Source organism: Alexandromys fortis, unplaced genomic scaffold, assembly GCF_014885135.2.
Source record: "Alexandromys fortis isolate MF-2015 unplaced genomic scaffold, M_Fortis_MF-2015_v1.1 scaffold_29, whole genome shotgun sequence".
Taxonomy (NCBI): domain Eukaryota; kingdom Metazoa; phylum Chordata; class Mammalia; order Rodentia; family Cricetidae; genus Alexandromys; species Alexandromys fortis.
The window spans coordinates 15,080,851-15,108,418 of NW_026067891.1; the positions used below are offsets into that span (position 1 = coordinate 15,080,851).

At 41.9% G+C, this 27,568-nt stretch overlaps 1 protein-coding gene across 6 annotated transcripts in view; it reads right to left on the reverse strand.

Moving 5' to 3' along the window:
* The window catches only part of Cdk5rap2 (CDK5 regulatory subunit associated protein 2), a 161,178-nt gene that overhangs the window by 76,944 nt on the left and 56,666 nt on the right, over positions 1 to 27,568 (reverse strand). For all 6 annotated transcript variants that reach the window (XM_050135239.1, XM_050135230.1, XM_050135234.1 and 3 more), the window contains 5 exons: positions 23,847 to 24,017; positions 13,217 to 13,314; positions 6,756 to 6,865; positions 5,272 to 5,381; positions 4,346 to 4,474 (listed from right to left, as the gene is read on the reverse strand). In XM_050135239.1, the coding sequence (XP_049991196.1) occupies positions 4,346 to 4,474; positions 5,272 to 5,381; positions 6,756 to 6,865; positions 13,217 to 13,314; positions 23,847 to 24,017 (618 nt within the window). The remainder of the gene's footprint in view (positions 1 to 4,345; positions 4,475 to 5,271; positions 5,382 to 6,755; positions 6,866 to 13,216; positions 13,315 to 23,846; positions 24,018 to 27,568) is intronic.

Sequence of the window (27,568 nt, forward strand, 5' to 3'; positions counted from 1 at the left end):
GAAGAAAGAACCTTAAAGAAATAACAAAATGCTTGATGAACTAAACACATTGCCTTAGTTTAAACATTAAAAAGTATACATAGGAATCTAAAGAATACACAGTACACCATTAATGCCTACAATAATTAAGATGCCTCAATTATGTTATTTCCATTATACAACAGAAAATAATTATACAATAGAAAATAATCAACTTAAAAAGGAAAAAATGGCTTTTAAAAAAATATGGCTTGAAGTCTTATATAACGACCTGAAAGTTGTGTTAGTGTTACTGTCATTTAATGGATATATTTATACAGAAAAACTGGGTATACTTTAATTTTGTTATTGTTGTTTGTTTTTTGTTTTGAGCCAGGGTCTCATGTGGCCCAAGCTCACTTCAAACTCACTATGTAACTGAAGATGACTGTGAACTTCTGATCCTCCTGGCTCCAATTGCCAGTGCTGCAATTGGCTTATGCATGCTTGGCTTATGCAGTGCCCCATAGAGAGTCACTGAATGTGAGGGTCACAACAACACTGGCAACATTCAAAGTTTTCTGAACACATGGCAACCAAACTTACTTCAAACTTTAATGGGTTTCTAGTAGCAATTGCCCATACTGCATCACACAACTTCAACACAACTTTCTTTCTGAACAGCCAGCATGGGTTCCATGCAGTATGCATGTCATGACCCTGTGCAATACCAACTACCACTGCCTGAAACACCTTGGTTCAGATTTGAGACTACTAGATGCAAGCAATTCCTGTACATACACTTTACTGTTCTTACAGACACATGAATTAATTACAGAAAATAGACTTGATATTTTCTTATCACCATTCCTCAAAGTGTAAGTATCAAATGGCTCACCCGTGTGTATACTGTATACTGCCTGATTTGAAAACTACTATTGTTAGTAGTTCAGTGGCAGCTCATTTAAAAAAAGGTAAAAATTGTTAAATAAAGTTTGGCTTGAAATTTAATCAGAATTACCAATAATATTTTTAAGTTTCATTCTCTTGTGCATATTTATCTGTTATATGAGTGTGTCTATCTGTTATATGAGTGTATTTATGTGTGGGTACATAGACCTGTGTGCATGCAGAAGCCAGTAGTTTAAAGGTGTTTAAGGACACTCAACTTGCTACATAGATAACAGGCTCCTAATTCTAGTCCTCATGATAGTGCAGCAAGCATCCTTAATTGTTGAGCCATCTCTGCAGTCCTGTCCAACAATTTCTGAAATAGTCTCTAAACATACTTCTGCTTTTTTGTACTCTGCATTTATATGAAGCAACATTTAAAGAATTAATATTATAAAATCAAAATATCAATCAACTCTGAGAAATGTTGAAGATGCTACACACCCTGCACTATAAATATTCAGGCAAGATTTAAGTATTTAAATAAAAATAAACAAGTACATCTATCTCATTAGCATATAAATTTGCTTCTGTCTTTAATAAATGGTAAAACTATATGTACACCAAAGACTTGTTTTAAAACCCATTTCTTTATAATTTATTACCAGAAACTGTGAGCTATGTATAGCTAGATGGCTGAGACTGTGTAGAAATTCCTCAGGGGAAAAGGGGCTGCCAAGTGGAAAAATTTATAAGACATTGCTTGAGAGTCACACAAGGTCCATTTCTTGATGAATGTGACAGCCCTACTAATAAGTGAACTCAATTAAATTAAGCTCTTTTATTTATCTCCATGCCCCCCATCCTCAAGTTTCTAACCACATATAAGAATGACAAAATAATAATAAAAGTAAATGACAGTAACCACTAACCTTAGTGAGTTATCTTGCCAGCACCCTCCCCTCACATGCCCTCAGCCAGAGTCAGTTCCGCATGCTGCATGTCAGGCGTTTCAATACTCACTACCCTAACTGTGTCCTGCTGATATTATCCCATCTGACAGTGACTCCTCTAACATCAATAATAACTGGAAACACACACAAGCAGGGGCACCTCGGTAGAGACATTTATAATTAAACTCATTAAGACAACAGGACAGCTGGTCACATGGATGGCTTCTACATAAGCTACCCACATATGGGCAATATGCATCCTCGGGTCCTGATGCAATGACTCTGATTATGGAAAGAAACATGAAAAACTTTATCAGGCCTCTAAAGAACTCCTACCTTTATCAAATTAGGAGTTGTTGGGGGAAGGTATCAGAAAACAAATTGTATGCATACTGCATATCTGCATCTATCTGTAATTACATATCTGGAAATACAATCTAAGGAAACAACTAGAGACAAAAAAGGAAGACAAAACCTGTGTACAAACATTCAAATTGCAACAATCATTTGAAGTCATCCATGTATCCGGTAAGAGTTAGGCCATTAAACTTCAGTTCCTCAGGAAAATAGAAAATGATGCTATGATTTAATGAGAATAAGAAAACTGCATTTCAACATAAGTAGCACAACCAGAAGGCAAAGTTGTGAATGTTAATTATGCTGTTTTAAAGCAACAGGATTAAGGGACATTTCTCTATATTATAAAATCTCTCCTCCCCTCCCCCATCTCTCTCATTTTCTGATTTACAACATCCAAGAGAATAGAAATGACGTTCTGTCTCCCACTCTGTAAGTCCTGCTGCTCGTAGACAGCTGTGGACAATATAGGTATTTCCAGCTGTTTCTGCCTTGTTTATTGTGGAAGGAGACTGTGGTAATTTGAATGTAATTGGCCCCCATAATCTCAGAGGGAGTGGCACTATTAGATGTGGCTTTGTTGGAGTAGGTTTGGCCTTGTTGGAGGAAATGTGTCACTGTGGGGGTGGGCTTTGAGGTTTCCTGTGCTCAGGATACCTCCCAGTGAGTCAGGTGACTTTCTGTTGTCTGCAAATTGTAGGTCTCTCAGCTATTTATTACTCCGGCACCACATCTGCCTGCATGCTACCATGCTCCTCATCATGATGACAAGGAACTGTACCTCAGGAGCTGTAATAGGACTACCCCAATTAAATGTTTTCTTCTTAAGAGTTGTAGTGGTCATGTGCCTCTTCACAGCAATAAAAACCCTAACTGAGACAGAAACACACACACACCCTCCAAGAGAATAGCAGGTTCCCCTCTTTGCCATCTCCCCTCATCCTATCTCCCTTTCAAATAATAATCATCTTTCCAAGCAGCTCTTGCTATCCCATCCTGGGGAAAGCCAAGGGAACTGTGTTATAAAGGAAAAGGCTTTTTTTTTTTTCCTAGGGAACATCAAATTGAAGGGCAATCTGACAAATGACTCAAATCTGAATTGACTGGTATTAAGATCTTAGAGTGGGCAGAAGAAAAGGCCTCTGTTCTCCAAAGGACATAATGGGACATTTAACAGATTTTTTTCAAAGGGCAAATGAACAAACAAAACTCGGCATTTACAGCTCAAATGGAGCTCGTGAAGAAGGAGCTGCTTATTAAAAACACAGCCTCAGAGGAAGTAAGCTGGGAGACTTGTTTCTCCTGTAAGTGGCTTGCCATTGCTCTTGCTTTTCAAAATTATCTGGAGCCCTGGAGGCCAAGATCAATAATAATCCCTGTCTCAAAGAAAGCAGACGGCCAAGGCAGCGCATAAATACTGTGCCTCTGAGCAATTCCCACTGGGAAGGTGGGAAGAGACAGCCCATAAACCTTTCCCAAGAAATAGTGTGGCCACAGATATGAGGCCTATATGGACTTGACGCTTCAGGAAAAGCCCAGTTTTGTTCTTGAGGGACTTTGATACAGAAAGATCCTCTGCAGCAATGGTCAAAATAACCCTAGCTTCAGGAATGATGCTAATGCACATATGGAGCCAGATCTTTTCAAGGGAGAAATGGGTTAGCCAAGGCTACAGGAAGGTAATGTCTCCCTCCCCAAACACAGTGTCAAGGTCCTTCCTTCCTTGTGCAGCATGGTTACTGATGTAGGAAAAGAGACATAAGTCAGCAGTGACACCTAGAAGTGGCCAGGGTGAGAGGCCATGTGGAGTGTGTAGGCATCTTCCTTTAAGTTATGGATATTCCAAGGCTGCATCCACATTATCCATGCTCTCTGGAGCCATAGCTACTCTACAAACAACTCTGAGACTACACGACTCATCCAGATATGCCACCTGCAGCAAATAGCCAGAGCTAGGCCAAAGCAATAGCATTCTAAGATACCAAACTTTTCTGATAAGATATGATCTGAGCTGGAGGAAGCCTGTGGACAGAACTAATGATCAACTGGGCCCTCAAGATTCCACTCTAGCAGAGAGAATTTCAAAGAACTCCCTCAGACAGATAGTCTTAAAAAGTAGGGGAAGGGGTGGATGGTGGGAGTTGTTTCTGCAAAGATCACAGAACAGCAAGAACATTTCTTCTTACCTCTGTTTGTTTTGTTGACTCAAGTCTGTCGTTTCCCTGGAAACCCATGGAAGAGAGATCAAAAATGGTTTTCTTCAGGTGCTGATTGTCTGTGTGCAGGTCCTTCACAAGCTGTATGAGCTCACTGACCTGGAGGTAAGAGCAGAGAGATAGAGGTCTCACTTCAAGGCTGAGGAGTACAACTTGTGGGCAGGAGACCTGAGCTAGCCTCAGCTTCTGTGTTAGACAAGGTTAGAAGAGCATAGGTCTACAGAATGAGAAATCACATGATCACAGGCACAGCACACTAAGGCACTTGGTCAATGGCAGCTAACACCATTCTGTCTGTGTCTGAGCATTCTGAAGGAAAGATACGCCAGCGTCAGAGCTTCCTTGATAGCAGAGACCTCCTTCTCTCTATACCCAGTTAGCAATGTCAGTCATATAAGTTGTTCTTAATAAAGCAGTAACTCCTGTGAGCTTTTGTCAACCATTCCCCGTGAAACCCCTGGGGAGTTGGAGAGGCTGTTTTATAATGAAGAACCAGTGATACAAAGAAGTTCACTGCTCTGGGCTGACACATTTGGAGCACTTGGAGAACTGCATAAGACAAAGCAAGAGTCAAAACACCAAAGGAGATAGAGCAGCAGGCTCCACAGGACATCACAGGGTTCCCAGGCTCAGCTCAGCACTCCAACTCCAGGCCCAGCTCTTGCTAGGCCAAGTGCACAGGCAATTGAGCTCCAAATGCCAGTGTCTGATAATTTCTCAAAAGAGTCTGTAAAAAAAAAAATCTACCTTTTCTGTGCATAAGGACACATGAGGAGTCGTGAAGCAATGAGGAAAAGAGAGGGTGGTCAGGAAGGGAGCGTGAGAACAGCACACCTCTGAGATCAGGAACTAAAGAGGCAAGGACAATCCAAAAAGCAAACAGGTCAGGTCAATACCTTCTTCTTGAGTTCTTCTTGAGAGAAATGCTCCACTTGGAGCTGATTGTGCTCTTCAAGGCAAATACTTAGATATGATGTCTGATCACTATAAAGTGAAAATGGTTCTTCTGCATAAAAACAAACAAAACAAAATGTGCGATGGAGACAGGAAGACCGAAGATTAGAAACAGATCCCCCAAACCAATTCTCATGCCTTCCACCTAGAGCAACTGCCACAGAGTCAGGTAGGGGAGATGAAGCACACAGGGTTAAAGCATGACCTTCAGAGAAAAAGTAATTTTGCCTGCGCTACAGGCTCATGTCTCCATGTGTGGTTTCTTACTGTCTGTAGGCTGTGGCCAATCCTGAATTATAATTGGCCTATCAAGTGTTATACCTGGAAACCACTCTTAACGGCACAAGTAAATGATAAAATTTTAGTTCAAGTAAGAGTGGTTCTGCTTAGTGATGAATACGCAGAAAATAGATGAGACCCCAAGCATAGACCTGAAGCTGTATGAAAATGGTTAATGTATTTTACTGGCCCCAGAGTTCTTGTAAGAAGAGAACATACACCTAATACAAAAACTGTCTGCCAGAGTGGGTACAAATAGGTCTAGGTTACCTGTATGTCAGGGTCTGCTTCCCATGGCACATATCACATTCTAATAACATAAGAAGAAGAGCCAGGGGACATTTACCGAGTGGGGCATCACCACAAATAGAATCTGGTTTAATATACATATCCACTGATGGTTTTCCTGAATAGAGCCCTGGTCGTCCAAGCAGCACATCCTGGGTCAGATGATGCAAATCAATGACCCCATGCCCAGCTCAGCTCCTTCATCTAGACAGAAAAGTTGACAATTGTTCTGCCTAACTGGATGATTGTGAGGAGCAGAGGTGGAAAGGCAAGAGCTTGCACTTTATGCACAAAGCAGGGTCAAGAAATGTCACCCACCAGAGCAACAACCAGTTTTTACCACATATGCCAAGCTCTCGGCTGGATGTGCAGAAAGAAACAAGATATAAACCAAGTCATAAGGATCCAAGTTTGTAGCATGGCAGAGGACCCAGACATACCATAATGGGTCCTGCCGTGCTATCTCATGGGCCCTGGTCCTGCAGCTCTCCCTATGGGAATCTAAAACAGCAATCTTGCTTCATGTCTGTATGCATGGTCCTCCTCAAGGAGCTAGGGCAGGAAAAGTCCAGTCAATGAGGATTGATTACCAGACAATGGGGTTTCCAGTCCCTCAGGTTATCTGGAGCAAGAGTAGCAAATGATGCCTATAGAAGGGCAGGATGCAAACCTACTGTAGACCCTCTACAGAACAGACTTTAATAGGCCCTTCCACCTGGAATTCTGAAGCCAGATAGAAGCAGACTCAGTCATCAAATAGTATCATGTGGCCATAAGACTTCCTGGTCTAGGGTTCCTTCCAAATCAAGATCCTCCACATAAAACAACCAACAGGATAGCCATAGAAAGGAGTGTGTACCTTCTCGCCTCTGAATTTCACTGAGCTGTTCCTGCAGGGCCTTCTGCAGATTCCGATAGGCAAGCACATCCTGCTCCAGCTGCTTCCGCAGGGCAAAAACCTCGCTGATACTAGGTAAAACAAAACAACCAGAAATTATCCAACAGGCCGATTTGTGCTGAAGATGCAAAGCCCAACAAAGCTGTGGCTTGCATATCACTTGTATGTTTCGTTTTTTCCTAGTTATAATGGTAAATGTGTTTATTACAGAAAAAGGTAAATATAAAAGCACAAAAAAATAAAAATTGCTACAATGCTCCAACTATTCAACACATGTTAATTCTCCTGAGTCTTTTTCTCCACGAGTATTTCCACACAGTCTCAATGCCACTGAACATGCAAGGGAGAACTATGTGTTTCTTGCTTAAATAGTCTCCTACATTTGTGAAATTTTCTGGCAACATTTTTAACTGAGCATATAATATAAAAATCAGGTTGACTGTTCCCCACTTACTTAAACTCATTCCTTACTAGTGTCTACTAGAGACATAGCAAGTGGAAAGAATCTAATTCTCCAGAATGGTCCACTGTTTGGAATAATACCTTGAGAAGGCTTAGCTACTAAGAGGCTCTCACACTCAGCACTCAGGCTTCAGGAGGGAGAAATCAGATTTCTGTTCTGTTCCCATCAAAGAGGTCATACTGGAGTAGGAGTGAGGGTTAAGGGTGAGGGCCAAGAGGGAAGACAAACTAAGAAAATGTGAATTTACAGCAAGCCAGAAACAGACCAATTCAGGGTCTATAGAACTGTATTGCACTAACTCAACCAAGCTTGAAATGCACAGTATGAATGAGCTTTTCCAGAGGACGGTTTGTTTGTTGAGTTTCACATGTGGGTCAACCACAGTTCAAGAAGCCCAGAACCCAATGAGGCCATGAAAAAGACATGCCTGTTAGAGCCGCAGCAATCATGAGGAACTCTGTCCAACAGAACTTCCTCCAGTGACAGGCATGTTCTATATACTGTCCAATACAGCAACCACTAGCTAATATGCCTACTCAGCATCTGAAATGGGGCTTAATGTACCAAGGAACTGAATGTTTAATGTTGTTAAATTGAAAGTAAGTGTAAGTAGCCACTTAGCTAATGGCTATTCTACTAGACAGTGAAGATTCAAATGGAGGCTATGGACTTACATCCATGTGCAAGTACCACATGATCTGAAAGACATACACCCAGCTCTCAGAGGAGCATGGAGATCCAGCTGACTCCTGTACTAGAGATACAGTTCACAAAGCAGAGCTCTGAGCCTACTGTGAAGTTTGACATTTGGGTTACTTATTTTTGTTTTGTTTTTGATTCTGTTGTTTGAGACAGGGTTTCTCTGTATATCTCTGGCAGTTCTGGAATTCACTCTGTAAACCAGGCTGGCCTCAAACTCACAAATCTACCTGCCTCTACCTCTGCCTCTGCCTCTGCCTTCCAAGTGCTGGGATTATAGGTGTGCGCCACCACTGCCCAGCAGAAAGTTTCATTTTAAAACATCCAATATCTGACATACTGTTCCCTAAAAGGGTTTATCACTGCTCTGTAATTATCTGTAAAAATGTATATATATGGATTTTTCTAGGAAGAAGGCTCATAAGCTTTTATCATATTTTCCCAGAGTGGTTAGAAGCTATTGCTGGGCTTATTTATGTGTGCAAGACTCAAGCCCCACTTTTCCAGTTCCATCAATGGAATATATCTATATCTACAACTATATCTATCTACACACACACACACACACACACACACACACACACACACACACACACACCGGAAGAAATAAGCCACTCTATCTACTCTTCTCTGCTTGTGTGTTGAGGACAGTTCGCTGTGAAGCAGTCTCCATGCAAAGGAAGGGTTATAGAAAACTTTTATCTACTTCCACTTTCAAATAATCTCAATGGTCAATTTGTTTAGCAGATGGAAACCCTTCCAGGGGTAAAGCACAGCACTGGCTTGGCTTGCATGTGGCATGCTGCCAAAACATTTAACTTGGAAGCAAAGGAGAGAGTTTTAGTGAAGCTCCTGCCATTGGGCTCATGCTTCAAGTCTATCACTTAGGTTTTCCCAACTCGAGAGTCCTTGCAAGGTATGAATAGCCAGCATAGCAAAGGCATTTTGCTCAGAGAGAAACAGGCACTGAACATTCTTCTTGAAACAGGGTTGCAGAAGAGAATGGCCAGGAGCACAAACACAAAGTTCAATGAAAGAAGTGCCACTAACCCACTCTATAGATCCAGGTCAGTCCACTAAGCTGTCTCAGCCATAAAATGAGATAATAATATCTTTCCTTTGAGCTGGTTTTGGGGGTTAAGCGAGAACGTTACACGAGAAAGCTTGGTGGACACTCAGCAAGAATCTACATCATTTCCCTCCTTCCTCATCTGATGAGCCATAAATTCTGGTTCTTGGGAATTACAGTAGGGAATCTCATCTGGAGAGAATTTTACTCTATAGAAGACATGTGGCCATATCTAAAGACATTTGTCGTTGCCACAACCATACTGGGATGGGGCACTGTGGCACCAGCTTGCAGGCAGAACTAGGGATATTATTAACATCCTACAGTATATAGTGTGTACTATATGATCTATAAAGCCGACGGTACATGGTGTGTACTATATGATCTATAAAGCCCATGGCACATAGAGTATATTATATGAACTATAAAGTCTACGGTACATAGTGTGTATTATATGATCTACAATGCCTATGGTACATAGTATGTACTGTATTATCTATAAAGCCTACAGCACATAGTGTGTATAATACGATCTATAAAGTCTATGATACAAAGTATGTACTATATTATTTATAAAGTCTACAGTACATAGTATGTACTATGGATCTATAAAGTCTACAGTGCATAGTGTGTATTATATGATCTACAGTGCCTATGGTACATTGTAAGTGGAGGCTGCTCTTTTGTTCCCAGCTGCCCAGACCCGAATAATCACAGAGAAATTATATTAATTACTGCTCAGCCAATAACTTAGGTATATTTCTAGCTAGCTCTTACATGTAAAATTAACCCATTTCTATTAATCTGTGTATCATCATGAGGCTGAGGCCTACTGGTAAGTTCCAGCTGTCTGTCTCCTTCAGCAGCTACATGGCATCTCTCTGACTCTACCTACTCTCTCTATATATCTCTGTTCAGATTTCCTGCCTGACTTTACTCCGCTAAGTCATTGGCCAAAACATCTTTATGCATTAACCAATAAAAGCAAACATATATAGAAGGATATCCCACATCTTTAGCGTGTACTATATGATCTATAAAGCCTACAGTACATAGTGGGTAATATATGATCTATGTGTCCCTGTGATCTATACAGATTTAGTCCCAAATATCTCCCATACTGCTGAGGCTAAGCAACAACTGAACTCATCCTTGAAGTGAGGGTACATCCACAAGGACATCAGCTCAGAAGCCTAGAAGGTCTGAACTCTGATCATTCTTCACAGTAGAGTCTGAGAGACTCGCTGAGAGTCAAGCGGGGCCCTTAACACCCTAGCAAGCATTTTCCATTCTGTAATATGGAACTAAAGTCACCAGCTTCTTAGTACTGCCAGTCTAAAGTGACCCAGCTCATGGGGCTATCCCTTCCTTTCTCACTTTAATCACAAGTATACTTATAGGTACAACATGAAGGGGCCTGCTTGTTTGTATTTCTGTCCTGCCCGGTTCCCACAACTGTTTGGTCTCAGAGAAAAATCACACATAGGTCTCTACAAGATATAAAGCTGATTGGCCCTTTAGCTCTAGCCTCTCACTGGCTAACTCTCACATCTTGATTAACCCATTTTTCTGATCTATGTTAGCCATGTGGCTCAATACCTTTTTTCAATGGGGCAGGTCACATCCTGCTGCTCCAGTGGTCTGGGCAGGAATGGGAGGAATCAACTTCCTCCTTCCCAGAATTCTTCTGTTCTGATTACATAATTTTTACTTCTTGTCTGGTTTTCCCGCCTATATTTCCTGCCTGGCCAATCAGCGTTTAATTATAACATGATTGACAGAATATAGACAATTCTCCTGCACCATATAGGTACATTTACTATATTTCCAGAGTGAGCAGTAATAAAACTACAAACAGGAACTCAATAGCTCTCATCTGCAACTGTGTCCTCTGCTCCAAGGTCTGAGGATCCAAAACCCCATAGTTATATATACATACGTGTGTGTGTGTGTGTGTGCGCGCGTGTGTGTGTGCAGGCTGGGACCAGGAAGCTGGGCTTTTGGTGTTGCTATTCCTAATAAGTGCTGCCATTTATTGAAAGCTTCCTGCCTGCCAGAGGGCACTGAAGTTTACATAGTATCAAACCTTGTGTCTTAGTTACTTTTGTATAGAGCTGAGATGCCTACTACTGCCTAAAGAAGAAAGAGTTTATTGTACCTTACAGTTTCAGAGAGTGATGAGTCCATGACCATACACAAGCAAAAGTCAGACAACACTGAGAATGGTGTGGGTTCCAACCCTCAAGGCCCACCCACAGTAGCTCCTTATCCATCTCAAACAGTTCCAGCAACAAGGACCAAGGGGCCATTCTCATTCAAACCACTATTTCTTATATAGCAATGTTACCAAGGCTGGCAGACATGGGGTAGATAGAGAAGTAGATAAACTAAGCAGATTTGGAGGCAGGTAAGTTGAAAGTAGATAGGATAAAAGATGGGCAGATGGAAAGGAGGAGGTTAAGAAGGGAGGGAGGGAGAGAGGGAGGGAGAGAGGGGAATGGGAGAGAAAAGGAGAGACAGGAAGGGAGGGAAGAAGGGAGGGAGGGAGGGAGGGAGGGAGGGAGGGAGGGAAGGAGGGAGGGAGGGAGGGAGGCATAAAAATGTGTTGGGAGATAGGCAAAGGTTAGGTTAAGAGGGTAGGCAGGCCAACCCATCTCTGCACTATAAACACACATACTGGGGCTCAGTGTTAGAGATGAAACCCACAAGCTCAAACCTGCTAAGTGCTGGGGCTGGGGTGTGGATCTAGGCCTGAAGATGAGTATGAAACCTTTTAAGCATCCTTGTTCATTAGTTGCAGCCCTGGCCCTCTTCAGTCTCATCCATGTTTTTATTCACTAGGAAAGAGCTATGAAACTAGGAACCATTTGGATGCTGAGAGTTCTTAAGAGCAGTCACGTTGACCCAGAAAGTCTCTGAGTCCAGAATCTATGCTGGCTCTGTCAGAGATGCTGTACAATGAAAGAAAAAGTTGTTCTCTCTCTCCCCTGACTCCATGCCCTCTCCAGAGTGAAACAGCCAGGCTTCCTGAGCTATGTCCACACCTAGTTCCAGCAGCATGTTTTCCGCCGTATCTAAACTCATTTCACCTCTGAATCTGGGAATTACCTCATAACCTGGAGGATCAGTGCTAGAGGAGGGCATTCCTAAACAGTACTCCCTAGCACCTGCTCTGTCAGGCCTTGCAGACGATCTTGCCCTGAGAAAAGGGGAGGGGCATAGAGGGGCAGCTGACTTGAGAATCAGGTAGGCCTCCTGACTGTAACACCTAGGCTAGCCTGAAGGCATGCTATGAGATAGTGCAAGGAAGGGCAGGGACCGTGGGGCAGGGAATGGCAGCTGATAGCAGAGGCAGGTTTGCACAGTCCAGGGAACACTGAAGAGCCCAGTGCGGCAATAGCAAAGGGCATAGGTGAAGGAAAGGGGACGGTCACGCTTTTAACTACGGAAATTTTGGAAATTATTTTTTAAAAAAAGACAAAGTAAGGAGTCCCTTCTGTACATCTCCACACCCTAGACCAATAACCAGGAAGCTGTGGTCAATCTTGTCCCATCACAACCATACCTACCTCAGTTCCTCTACTGTTTTGAAATAAACACAAGATACCATAGCCTTTCAATTAGAACTACCCTGAGGATAGACAGATGATTCAGAGAGGTGCAAAAAGAGGTCAGCACAAGCCACTTGCCTTGGGACACAGAGCTAGAGCTTGTGACAGGAGGCTGACAGCGACATCACCAGCCACAGCTGCCTTTCCTCTCCACCCTTCAACGGTACCAAATGATTTCAGCAATTCTACAGACATGACTCACTTCAAGACATGAAGATGGGGCCAAATCCCAGGGGTCTGCCAACACACCCTGGACAAGTCACCTAACCTTTCTTGGCTTTGGAGGATCATGTGCAATAGAATTTTCCTCATGGAAGGCACATGGAACAACTTTCTAGTTACAAAATCAAGAACTGAAAACTCAGAACATTCACTCGATTTTAAAGCTAATTTTGTTGCTCTAATCAATCCTGATTGACTCGTGGATAATATGTAGATTTGACCATTAAAGGAGACTCACCAGCTTTGAAAGTTTACTAGGCTAGAGGGATTTGTGACCTTCCCCACCCACCCCAAACTCAGAAACCAGCACGACTAAGCAGGAAGTAGGTGTGGTTGTGGTATCAGAAGAGAAACTTACCTATCTGAGTCCTGCAGCGTCTTTGCCAGATGGGCATATGTGCTCTGTTCCGTCTTTAAATCCCCCGTCAGTCCTTCATAGTCTGACTGTTGCTTTTCCTGGAAATGACAATGGGCATCTGACATTAGGTAATAAGCCGAGGAATAAGGCCTGCCATTATGCAAACACATGTGTCTAGGTCTGGATTTTTAAAACCACAGACTGAAGGCTCTGAGCCAGACTCGAGCTCAGGCCACAGTCACACAGCACCACCTGCAGGAGAAATTGAGAATGACAGTCTGCACAGTGCCCAAAGGTCCATCAGCGTGGTGCCACTGGGAGGTAGCAGAAGCTTTGAGACATGATGCCTGGTGGGAGGTGCTAGGTCATTGAGGATGCACCCTTAAGAGGAACTATAGGACTCTATCCTCTTCTTCTCTTTCTTTTGCTTCCTAGACCTGAAGTGAGCAGTTTTTCTGCCAGATTTTCCCTTTCACTGCCTGCTCAACATAATGAACTCCAATCCTGGGCTGGAACCTCCAAAACTATACACACACACACACACACACACACACACACAAAAAAAAAAAAAAACCTTTCCCTTTATAAGTTAATCATCTTATGTGTTTCACTATAGTAACATGAAGCTAACTAATACTCAACACAAAGTAGAGAGCCATGCTACCAACATCCAAAAGCTGTTTTGAAAGATCCTCAAAGCTACCTGATTCAGCCACACTCGCTCAGAGCTGCTGACCTGATGTCAGGACACTCTAAGGAATACCTCACCACACTAGATGCTGCTTCACAGAAACACTCACCAAGAAAAACCTAGTAAAACCTGAAACAGAGCCATACAGGAGAGTGGAAGAGGTCAAGTGAGTGGCACTTGGCGGTGTCCAGAACAAGGTGATGACAGAGGCTAGGCTGGACTACTGCTAATTAGCAAAACAGTCTTGGAAAAGCAGATTGTCAACCCCACGAGGATTAGTTCCTCTGTTATGAAACGGGGATACAGTTTTGTGGTTCAGCATTCACAAATGTGAACTAGCCTTCAAGTTCAAATTCTGGTGCAGCCCCTTCACAATTTAGGGATTTAGAAAGTTGCTTATTAACAGTTTTGACGTTACCTAAAAAGCAATTGACAATGACTATAATCTTATGAAATTACAGAGCAGATTAAGATAAATTCTGCCAAGGAACCAGAGACATCTGGAAAAACAGCTAACTCCAGTACTGGACAGACGAAATCAAAGACAAGAAAATGTGCCTCCGGCATTGTTGTGCCAGAAAATGCAGTCTTAATTATCTGAGCACTGATTACTAGGACCTGGGAAGGGGTGGAGAAATAGGGTTTCAGTTATACTAGTAAATCCCAGAGAGGTGGCACGCAGCATGAGGACCAAGGTGAACAACAGAGTCTCACACTTGACATCCGTTACAAAGGTAGATCGTAAACATGCTCTTCAAAAACACCATGGGAACACTCTGAGGTGATGACTATGTTAGGTATCTTGACTGTGGTGATTTCACAATGGCCATCAAAATATTAAACTGTATACCTGTGTGAGTGTGTGTGTGTGTGTGTGTGTGTGTGTGTGTGGTACTGGTGCTAGGGACTAAACCCAGGGAATTGTGAATGTTAGGCAAGCACTCCACATGTCGATGAACTATACCCTCAGCCACCAAAACTTGATGTTTTCAATTATAATCCCGCAAAGCTAATAAATAAATGGATAAATAATGATAAAACTTTGTCCAGAAGAGGTCATTTTCAAAAAAGCTCTTGCCAGGTAAACATGAGACAGTTTGAACATTAAAATAATTATATAAGATAGGAATTCACAAAGTCAAAAATTAATACAAATGACTACATAAGAAGAGGCTTTTCCTTACAGTAAAATGGTAATTAGTAAGTGAGGGAAGGATGATGGGATTAGAAAACATAACCATTTGGCAATCATCACTGTAATAAACAAATTGGCCAACAGACATAAAAGGATGCTAAAACTAAAAGGTGAGTATTTGGAAATCAGGATTATTTACAGACTCAAAACACTACCCTGATATTCTTCCTTTGTACACAGGGAAAAGGGAAACTGGATAGTCCAGATTCCTGAAGACATAGTCTTTGTGAACTTAACAAAGCCAGTACAATTAGTAGCTAACACATGGACTGTGTATCATGGAACAGAAGAAGGTGTGAACACAGCGTCACCACTCTGACACAGAGGGTGAACCTGAATCTCCTAATATTTTAATTATCATCTGCTCTTCCCACCCCACCCCCAACTCCCATCAGTACTATGTCGCTCAGGCTATGACCTGGAGGACTTCTTGTCCCACCAGCACCAGTACTGCCATCGCCACCAAAGGCAGTTTTTAACTAAGTCTCTATTCTTCTACTTACCAATAAAGACTCGGGAGTCATGTGCTGGGGTAAAAACTGGCTAGCTCACAGGGGCTCAAAGGCAACCAGCTACTTTTGTTTTAGGCAGGATAGCATCTCTCCATTCATCCCCAAACTAAAAGAGCCTGCAAATCTCCAAGTCCCTTCCTACTCCTTCATGTGTGCCTCTCTAACCATATTCCTAGCTCCTCCATACTCTCTATGACAAATTCCTGCCAACTACTCACTGGCTCCACCCCCTGATCCAAGGTTGACATTGTTAACACAGTCTCAGAGTTTCACCCACCCACCTTTACCCAGAGCTTTTGTGCCAACCACCTGTTCAGGCTAAGCAAAGCATATAGCCGTTATCCTAAACCAGGCCTGGTGTCTCGCACAAATCAAATCCTGCCATAAACACTCGCTGAACTGATGATTAAATAGGTAAGAGGGGAACACAGGGACTGATATGAATCTTAAGAGCAGAGATTCCTGTGGATATTTTGCATAATGGAAGTCAGAGTGAGTCAACGTCTTCCTAGAAGCAAATTGCTCACCCATGTTAAATAAATGAACTCGTCGGAGCCATTTGCGTCCCATTTCATCAATCACCTATTCCCCTGCGCTGACTCATGCCCCATTAGAATGAAGTCATTTGGCACCCTCAGCAGAGCTGACAGCCAGTAGATCTACTTGGCATAGAAGAGAGCTAGGCTGCCAGGGGTTGGTGGGCAATAAGAACCACCTGCTGAGCAGGTGCCACCAACCCTCTCCTCCAGCATCTCTAAACATGGAACAGTTCAACAGGAGGTCTCCCAACATGGCACTGAACTTGGCACACATCTCCATGTGTGGCTCTGCACGGCATCCTCCATAGCCTTAGGAGAGATCGCCCTGTTCACCACTATTCTCCCGCCTAACCAGAATGTCCCTTAGATATAGCAGCAGTGCACAGGACAACACTGCTCCTTTGTGAGCAAGGCTCTGGGGCTGTGCTCAACCAGCACAATTCTCTCTTGGGTATTCTAAGATTTAGAGGGAGACATCACACAACCATTTAGGAGTGACCAGGTCTACATTAAGTCAAAAACAGAGGCCAAAGTCCAAGATCTTTGTCTTTAAAGTCCATGCATGGCACTCTCTCCATTTCTCCAGAGCATCCCATCGAGTGTTTGTGAGAACCTCCAAGTTGTCCCCAAAGTTGTTCCTCATGGCCACTGAACTCAAGACTATACTAGCTTCTGGAGCACGCAAACTAGAGGAAACCTATGAGTGTGCCTCCATTAGTCTTTATCCCCTCAGAAGGACAGATTAGAATCTGTGACATTTCAAAGAGATCTGGTGACTTGTCAAAGGCCAGAGATCATAAGTAGTATGAATGACATTCTGTACCCAACAAGGGCAGGGGGCAGTTTCTGCTCTGCCACCTGTTCCTTAAGACCTTGAAGAGGAAACATGTACAGTGCAGATAACAATCTGAAGAGACAGCAAACCAGTGAAGAGAAGGCTTAATGCATCACTTCCGCTAATCAGGAAATTTGGTGACCTGGTAGATGGATGGGACCTATTTCATCAGCTGTGCCACAACACTGCAACAAAGGCATTTATTTCAACACTCACAAAACGCAGCCGCATCTCCAAACCACGTCACAGCCAAGTTGGAAAGCACAGCTGTGACAAGCAACATATAGCAGGGAGCTGCACACACTCTCTGCCAGCTCCCTCGGCACCCAAGCATTAATTCTCAGGACCACACAATGCTCAGCAGGAACAGAAGCAACATCACAGCCTTGAGCTCTTTGTAAAAATGGGCAGAAGATAAATCCTAAATCAACACAAATGGCCAAGGGTACAGCAAAAGAAATCCACATTTTCTACACAGAAAGAACAACCATTTGAAAAGCAAACGTTTCTTGAGGGAATAAAGCAGTGATTCTCAACCGAACTCTTTATCAGGGGTCGTCTAGGACCATCGGAAATGTTGTACACAGGTATTTACATCACGATTTATAACCATACCAAAATTGTAGCTATGAAGTAGCAATGAAAATCATTTTGTGGCTGGGGGTCACATCATGAGGAACTGTATAAAAGGGTCGCAGCATTAGGAAGGTTGAGAACCACTGGAACAGAACAAAGACAGTATGACTGCAACAGCTGGGGGTTCCTAAATTGACACCAGAAATTTACAATTCTGAAATGTAATTTACAATTCTTTGTCTGCAATCTGCAATAAGGCCTGTACAACAGATTAAAACCTTTGCCAAATACTTCAGCATTTTTGAAGAATAGTTTAAAAATTGCTAAGATGTGGATACTACCAAATGCCCATGCAATGTCTTGGTACCCATGGTTATATGAGGGACAGATCCGTCGCAGCACAAAATAAATAAATGTAATAAATATTAAAATATTCAACCAGCTTTATACGATTATAAACATTTTGTTCAATTAACTAAATATAACTAAGACATTATAGCAGCAAAGTTTAATAACTAAATCCTATAAATCCACAGAAATGTATCCCTCTAAAGTACCTATCTTAGTTAGGGTTTCTATTGTTGAAATGACACATAATGACCAAAAGCAAGTTGGGGAGGAAAGTGTTTCTTTGGCTACACTTACACATTATAGTTCATCACTGAAGGAAGCCAGGACAGAAATTTAAACAGGGCAGGAACTTGGAAGCAGAGGCCATCGAGGGATGCTGTTTACTGGCTTGTTCTCCAAGGCTCGTTCAGCCTGCTTTCTTCTAGAACCTAGAAGCAGCAACACAGATACAGCACCACCCACAATGGACGGAGCACTACCCCAACAATCACTAATCAAGAAAACATCCTACAGCGGGGTCTTATGGGGGCATTTTCTCAATTGAGGCTTTGCCCTTTTAGATGACTCTAACTTGTATTAAGTTGACATAAAACTAACCAGGAAACTACCTGACCTAAACCGTCTAGTTTCAAAACAGCTAATTTACTACAGGCTGTGTACACCTCAACAGTTCCACTAAGTTTGGTCCAAATCAAAATGCCAAACGTTGGCTGAGATTTAGTTCTTGCACTTGTCCTAAGTGGAATGACAGAAACAGGAGAAAGCTCCAGGCTCCAGATTCCCAGTCAGCCCAGGGGCTCCTCTCACCCAGGCTGACATTCTCACGAGGACCTCCAGGTGCCAACACACGAACTGTCAGAGCCAATGGGCGGATCATTGCTCATCCAGCCAGGCCCAGGACTGGTCTGCCACTAAAGCACCATGAAGGCACTGGTTGCTAAAATACTTCTGTGCCTAATAAAAAACAAATCCTGGCCAAACCATCCAATGTAACCTCTATAGCCACTTTGGTTCCTGCCGTGGGCCCTTAAATGTCCACTCCACAATAGAATAACTACAGGGTGGTATGGCCCAGGGCAGCCTCCAGCTCTATACCAGTCTAAGTGCCTACATCTGTCCAGTGGCTGATGCCCATGCTGTCCAGTTTGTTATTTATTTTGAAAAACACCTTTCACAAAACCACAAGACACAATCAACCATTCATCAGGGAACTAATTTGCCTAATTTTTAAAAAGGTTTAAAGGACTTGTCCTACATTTAACACCTCTTCTTTTGTGGGTCAGGTTGCCATATTCATTCATATAATTCATTCATGTAATCACTAAACTCACATTTCCAGAGCCAAGTATAGGGTTGCGCACTGGATTCAGAGATAAGTACCTACTCTCACCCCTAAAGTACCAGCCAATGGTGCTTCACCTGGTGCAGGGTAGGAGAAGCAGAGAGGTAGAGCCAAGGACAACAACTAGAGGAAGAGAGTATGCTACAAAAGAGGGGCCAGTACAATGCTGTGTGATCAAGAAAGGTTAGCCTACACAGGTGTTTGCATGGATACTCAGGGCTTAGATGGGCAGACATAAACAAAGGCACACAGAGCATCAACTGTGCTTTCAGGCATTGGCAAGCACTAGTTTGTTAAGAGCAAAGGAGACTAGACCAACAATGGGGACCAGATAAGGAAGAGCCAGCATTTCATCAGGACAACTTCCCTACTGCTTAGAATCCAACATTTCTCAAGAAAGGATCCTTGATGGAGCAGATACACGATTCCTCTCCAAGAAAAGCTAGAAATTCTTGGTATCAGGTGCACAGCAAACCAGAATGACCAGACAAGGATAATAATTTGCAGAATGGTTAGACAAAGCCTCCCCATCCCACCCATTATAAGCTAAGTTATCAGTAAGACAGCATTATCAAAGGAGTCATCAGATAAGTTTCAGAAAGTAACATGAATACATCCGCATGTGGACACCCAAATTCAGTCAAGCTTGCCTTAGAGAAGATGAGTTTGCTGCCTGGTGACTGCTGAGAACACTTTTCTGTTACTAAGTCATCGTTCCCAAACTTGAGCTCCTCTGAAGTCATTAAATAACAAACAGTTCTGCTATATTACTTCCAAATCTTTTTCATTGGATTTCTAAGGAAATGAAACTAATCATAACAAAGTTTTTATCCAATACACACACACATACACACACACACCATACATATATATGCAAATATGTATGTGTGTATAGTTCTTAAACTCTTTAAAGGGAAGATATCTTATTTTGCCACAAAATTCATATGTCCCCTAAATAATTCCATCATCCCCAAACATTAGACAACTACACAGCTGTGCTGCAACATCATTTGCATACCACTACTGGGTGAGAGCAAGCAGCATACCAGCAAGGTGACCGAGGATGGTGGCTGTCCATGAACTGCCTTTACTAGCCACAGTGATTGTCCTTTTGTGGATATGGTACTCTGCTCCAATGAGCTAATACCATCCCTAGGTTTACCCTGTCATTTCATGCCCCCTGGGTCCATTTCTTACCCAGTCAACATGCCAGGTCATTAGAGAGCTTACATATTTACATCCAACAAAGTCTTAGTCTCCTCTAAAACTATAAACACAAAACCACTGACATACACAAGGCTAAAAAAGGCTGTGACTGCAAATAAGCATTAAGGTGTGCTCATACATGAGGCTCTTTCTCCATGACACACAATGCAGTTCCCATCCCTGGCCCCTTAGAAAATATAACAGGCCTAGGAGACTGCATCTCTAGTCTCTGGCCAAATTCAAGTACAATATCTATTCCCAACCTGGTGATTCCTAAGCCAGGGTTTTGTTCACTCTTTGAGGGAAGCAAGGGATAAGATCCACATCTACCTCCTGAGCAGGGAACAGAATTAATTTAACATGCCAATCATTTAGAAAGAATTCTGTACTCACAAAGAAAGAAATGGGCAATGCTCTGTAAGAGTCCACTGAACTATAACGGGAAGAACTAGAAATCGGCCAACACTGCCTCTCTAGGATTGTGTTGACACAACTGCAGCTTCATTATTCTCATGTTTTCACCACCAAACTACACTGGAAAGCTTAATAAGGGAACAGGTCTCACCTCGAAGGCTCACTCACAGGCAAAGCCAAGTTGCAATTCCTTAGGCGCAACTTCTGTTCTGCCTTCAGATGTGACCATGACATTCTCCTTCTTGTGGTTCTTGATTTCTTACATTTCAACTTTACCAACTGGCTCCAGTCAGGAGTATTGGGATTTAGTTCTTTTACAAATCATCTGCATCTCAAGGCCTTCCCTAACAACTATATTATAACTAGTTGAAACAATATTTGCATTACATTACAGCCACACAAACACTGCTGAGCAATGCAGCATTCATGATCACACTGAGTCACATTCAGTTCTCTGAACTCTTGGAATTAGTAACTAGTTTGTTCTATTTGCCTATTTAGTTCATAAAATTATTATAAACTGCAAACTTTCTCCAAATTCTAAGGAAAAAATTAAATCCCTCCCAATAGGGTCAAATACGTCAGTAATAGATCAGTTCTGCTAGTTTCCCAGATGACACCCTCCCTCAAGACCCTAACCTGGACTCTACACTTAGCTCAGTGTCACTCTGGACTTCCCTTCAGCACATCCTGGGGAAACCACTATTTTCTGGATCCTTTATCTCTCCTGTGTTAATTCTATTGTCTATATGGCTCTTCTACCAAGAACTTCCTGAAGAGTGCATGCAAGACACCTTAAGACACCACATACCTGAAAAATACCTTGCTTGGCTCTCTCACTGGCCGACAGACTAGCTGAAGACAGAATGCTAGTTTGGAAATCATTTCTCCTTAAAGTCTGAGAGCATCACCCCCTATCTTCAGTGTTTAAAGCGGCTGTTGGGAGTTCTGATGTCACTCTGAGTCCCAGTTCTTGCTGCACAGTCTATCTTGCTCCCCTCTCTGGATCCTTTCAGATCCTTTCTTAATCACCAAGCTCTGAAATATCACAGTGCCTCACCTCAGCCTATGGGTCTTCCTTTATCCCTTGTGCAGGGACAACTGTCCTTCCATTCTGGGATACGGCTCCTGATACCTGGACCTGCTTTGCCTACTTTGCTTCCTGGAGTTTCAGTTAGTCATATTTTGGAACTCTTGAACCATGCCTCTAATTTTCTTATCTTTACCTTTTCCCTATCTTCTTGTTTAATTATGTTTTGTGGAAGACTTGCACAACTTTTATGTTCAACTTTCTAACTCTAGTGCTGAAAAGGTTTAAGTGAGCAATCATACTGAATTTCTAATAGGCCATTTCTTCTTTTCTAGATATCTTTATTTGTATTAGATTCTGATCTTTATTCTCATTCTCTCTCTCTCTCTCTCCTCTCTCTCTCTCTCTCTCTCTCTCTCTCTCTCTCTCTCTGTGTGTGTGTGTGTGTGTGTGTGTGTGTGTGTGTGTGTGTTTGAGTATGTGTGTCAGTAAGTTCTCTCCTTCCACCTCTATGTGGGTTCTGGGAATCAAACTAAGGTCATGAGACTTGTATGACAAGTACTTATGCCCACTGAATTATCCCCATGGATCCTGATCTTACTCCCTATTTTATACGGTTTTGTTGTCAGGTTTTTGTAGGTTTAAAAAGCTATATTGTTGCATTTCTACTAAAAACTCTCCCCCATTCCCTTTAGATAAGGTCTCATTCTATAGCCCAAGCTGTCCTCACACTCATGACCCTCCTGTCCCAGCCTTCCAAGTGCTAGGATTATAGGCATGAGCTACCTGTCCCAATTTCTATGCACCTTCATTCTCTTAAGCCTTTGAATTGCCTCTTCAAGATTTTCTCCCTTTTGATGAACTTAGTCCACTCACCTTTTAAATATTAAAGTACTCAGAAACTCAGTGAGTGTGGAAATGGACAGAACAAAGTAGACTTCCTAGGAGATGGACAGGTGAAAACCAGCTGTAAGAATAGTCAGCTTCCAGAATCTTTCACCCTTTTCTCCTTGAGGAGGTGTCTCCCTGGCTGGGGTCTGTACACTTCACTCACCTGACTCCCTCCACTGCCATTTCCACTCTGTGAGTCTCTCCGGCCTCCCGTGGCCCCCAGGAGCCTCTGCTTTACATTCTCCAGAGAGCTCTTGCTGGAGAGGAAGGTCACCTAGACCTGCCTCAAATATCAGTTAAATCTGTTTCAAAGGCATTGGCCACATCTTATGTCTGCTGAGTCTTTCTTGAGCTGTAGCTTAAGTCAGCTTGATTCTTGCTTGCTATTCTCTATTATGTACCACAGTGGTGAAACTGAACCTTGTGCAGGACCCACTCGTCCAAACACATGTAACATCAAAAATTTTGTTAACTCCCAGCTTCTTTTGTACAATTCTCCTACACAGCCCTTGGACATACACTTTCCCGCCTCTACACTCTGGTTCAATGAAGTATCAGTAGTAGGTAGTGACATTAAATACCTGGATTTAATCCACCACTGTTACCTGGGTTGAATCTCAGAAATTCAGTATATTGATCAAATAAGAAGGGAATTCTAAGACTAAACAGGAGAGGAAATGGGCAAAGGACTGAGCAGGCTGGGCACAGGAGCAAATCCAGTTAGGGTATTGGATTTATCATGTGACCTGGGTAAGCATTTCTCTTCCTACCAGCTGAGGACCATGACAACCATAAGGGAAGCTCTAAGTACCACAGACAGCAGTGAACTCTGTTAAGGTGCCAGTGGTAGGATACACCTCGGATCCTAGTGCACCAAAGGAGGAGATAGGACAGTCAGAGGCTCACAGTCACCCCAGCCTCAAAGTGAGTCTGAGACTAGCCAGGGTTACAAGAGACTCTGTCTCAAATAGAGTCCTTGCAAGAGTTTAGAATAAACTACTGCATTCAAAAGTGACTGACATATGAAAGGAAAAAAATGGCATCCTACCTGAAGCAGCAGATTCTTTTGAGTTCCACTTTCTGTTAGACACCCAAGCACTTCCTCTGCAGTGTGGAGCTTTGTACTGCTTTCACTCGGCAGACTCCTGCAATGCTTCTCCACTACCTTCTCTCTCTCATTCACTTCATTCCTTAGTTTTTCAACTTCATTTCTAAGGTCCTACCAAAAGAAAAAGAAGAAAAATGGAATTTACTCGCTAAAGGGTTCAAGATGACAATCTCTTACCGACTTTACTTCTCAAGTTATGATGAAAACAAGATGATCACTATATTTAACAAATACAGGCTTCTTTCTTGTTTAGAGTTTTACAAAAACCAATTTTCAGAACATCAAAAATTTTAAAAAGTCTTTATACACACGATATTATTTATAATGCTGAAAAACCAGAAAGCTAAACAGCCTGAAACAAAGAAAAAAATAAGAGAAAATAGTAGAGAAAAAATATTTTTAAAAACACAATTACAAGTAAAGACAACAATATAATCAAGCTGTGTGTATAATAGAGTGCTGGTTATTTCCTCCATGCTTATCCAACTGAGGGAGCACTCTGAGAGGACACCTAAACAGAGGGACAACAGGGGCTTCCAGGAGATTTTTACCTTGTCCCTGAGATTCTAAAATCTTTTTTTACTTTTCTCACTGAGACTCTACAATACAAGTAATCAACCAGGAAAGGCCTTCACAGTGGTCATAAAGAACTTGCAAAAATACACAAATAATTTTGGTAGGAAGTTTTGTAAAAGACAGGAAAATAAAACAATACAAAATAAGATTATTACTACCTTACAGCAGGTGCTTATGAGGTTGATTCTGTGACAATGGCTATTTGGAAAAGCGGATGACTGCAAAGAACCCAGGCATGTACCAAGAGGAATACACTGTGGGGCGATCTCACCACAGAACACTTACGCTGCATAGAAAAAGAAACGAAGTCTCTCTGGAGATGTCCCAGAGTAAACTCCAGAATGTATTAATGTAGATGTTGAGGAATGAGAGCCAGGAAAAATGAGAAAGGAAAACATACTGCCATATATTTCACCATAACACAAACTAAATGTTTGCCTGTAAGACAGAGGAGAGCAGGATAGGAAAAAAAAAAAAGAAGAAGAAGAAGAAAAGACAGAACAAGTTTTACAGATGTGACCATTTAAAATTTTACACAATTAAAATTGAGATCCATGGCTCTCTATTTAATAGTGCTTCAGGTCGCTGTGGAGCACTAAGGAAGCTCACCTCACAAGAAAGAATGACTAATGGCAGACTTGGGATAGGAGCATACAAGATGACTCCAGACATCTATTCATACTCAAGAGGAAGGAAGGGACCAAAGGCAACAATAAGCACATCCAAGGGAACCAACCAGAATACGCTTTCCCACTATTGAGGGGAGAAAATAGAATCTTTGTAAGGATGAGCAGTAATTCAAATACATCAAAAATCCACATTTAGAGCGGAGGATATGCTTAGTGGAAGAAGCTTAGTACATACAAAGCCTTGAGTTCAATCCCCAGCATGCACACATGCATGGCAAGGGTGAGGAAATATGTGAATTCATACTACTTCAAAAAGCAAAACAAACAAACAAAACAAAAAACATTTTTGGTTGCTTTGCTAGGCAGAATAATTGCTCCTCAGAAATGTTCCTGCTCCAATCCCTAAATGGCAAAAATGAATAAATGTTAACAGATAAAATCAAGCTGTTTATCATATGACTTTAAAGGGAACATGTCATCCTGGATTATCAAGGTAGCTCCAAAATAAGTACAAGGGCCCTTGGAGATGGAAGGGATGGCGGAAGATGTCTCTAGCAACCGTGGATAGCACTGAAGATGGAAAGGGGTCACTGGTGCAGAAATCAGTCAGCCTACAGAATCTACAGCTTTAAGAGGAATCCAACCCATAAGAACAGCCTCCACCTGGACCTGGTGAGCCATGTCTCAGACTTCTGACTTCCAGAAAGACTAAATCTGTACTGTGATAAGATGCTGTACCTGAAACATGAAATAAACGCCTTCTGAGGTGTCTATAGAACTCCTTTTGTTATTTTTGTGTTTAATTTTTCCTGTATGGACAAACAGCTAGAAAAGAAGACACGAGCATATTTTACAAGGATATTAAGCTATAAAATAAGAAATAATGAAAACACATAATCACCATTTTGTAAACAATCACGAAACCAGAAACTCAAATATTGGGAAGAAACAAAAATATTTTTAAATTAAATGCTGACTCCCCACAAGGGAAAAAGATAAGGCAATCTTTATCTTGGGTCCTTAATCCAGAATAAGATCACAAAGATCATGGACTCTAAACAGTAAACCATAATATAGCAGAATAAATAAAAATGGGAAAAAGTTGAAACCAAAGTTAAAATAATGTAGAAGCTTATTGCAGTTGGAGAAGGTCCAAAAGAAGCATTCACAACTCAAACATGGCTTAAGTTGTTGGCAGGACTAGCTCATTGGTTATTATTCTGTTATTGTTGCTTTAGCATTACAGCTGGCTCTGTGTCTGGATTCTGCATTTGCACGTTTAACCAAGCTTGAGTGGAAAATTGTGTCTGTGTTGAACATGTAGAAACTTCTGGCCATTATTCTCTCATAATATTTTGTAACAGCTGTGTACAAAGAACATGCAGCAACTAAATAAAGACATAAAAAAAAAAAAACAATTAGAAAAAAAAAAAAAGGAAAGCTGGTATGATGCCTCAAACCTGGCCAGACTAGTCTTCAGAGAAAGTTCAGGTTAGGTAGGTCTGCAGAGCAAGACCCTGTCTCCAAAAACAAAAACAACAATCCTACATAATCTTCTCATTTAGCAATTTTAACGAATACAACAAAATTTATTGCGTATGGTCTCCAAGTATCTGAGCCTCCACAAAGTATGTTATTACAGTTTACTGCTTTTTATTGCTGTGGGTATCTTTTAGCTTTAGATTTTTCAGGGTTTCCTGAGAGGAATGTCTAGGCCAAAGGGTATGTATATTTTGAGGATTCTTCCAAATAGACAGTGACATAAACCAACCAAACAAACAAACAACAACAAAAAAAAAGCAACAAAGCCTTAGGCTTTGTTCCCTCCCATCCCTGTCAATATTAGTTTCCAAGATGTTTCTGAATAGGAAAGATGTTTCCTGATAGGAAAGGCTTATTCATAAGTGTTTAAATTTGCAACTTCTTGATGGCCAACCATATCTGTATAGAACTATACTTCTTTCCCAACTTGCAAGCTGTTCTTGCTAGTTATGAATAACAATGCTTTCAACAGCAGTTCAAACAAAAGCTGTTCTTTTAAAAATCATCAACAAGGGGCCTAGAGAGAAGATGCAGGCATTAAAATCACCAACTGCACCTCTAGAGGACTGGGTTTGACTTTTCAGCACCACATGGCATCTTACAGGGATCTGCAAATACAACACCCAGAGAGCTGATGCCTTCTTCTGCCTCTCTGGGCACAAGCCATGTAAGTAATGTATAGACATACAAGCATGCAAATTACTCATATGCATAAAAAAGGAAATTAAAAATTAAAAAAAAAAGAATCATCCAAGGTGTGCACTTAGAAAGCACAGAGTCAATTCTTCCACATCAGAATATCTACCAGGGCAAAGTCCATCTACCTTCCGAAAGCTGTTACAGAAGAGGCAGGATTCACCTGTCCAACAACAAGGCTTTATTAAAATTTCCCCTTGGGATCCTGTTGCTGTTTCT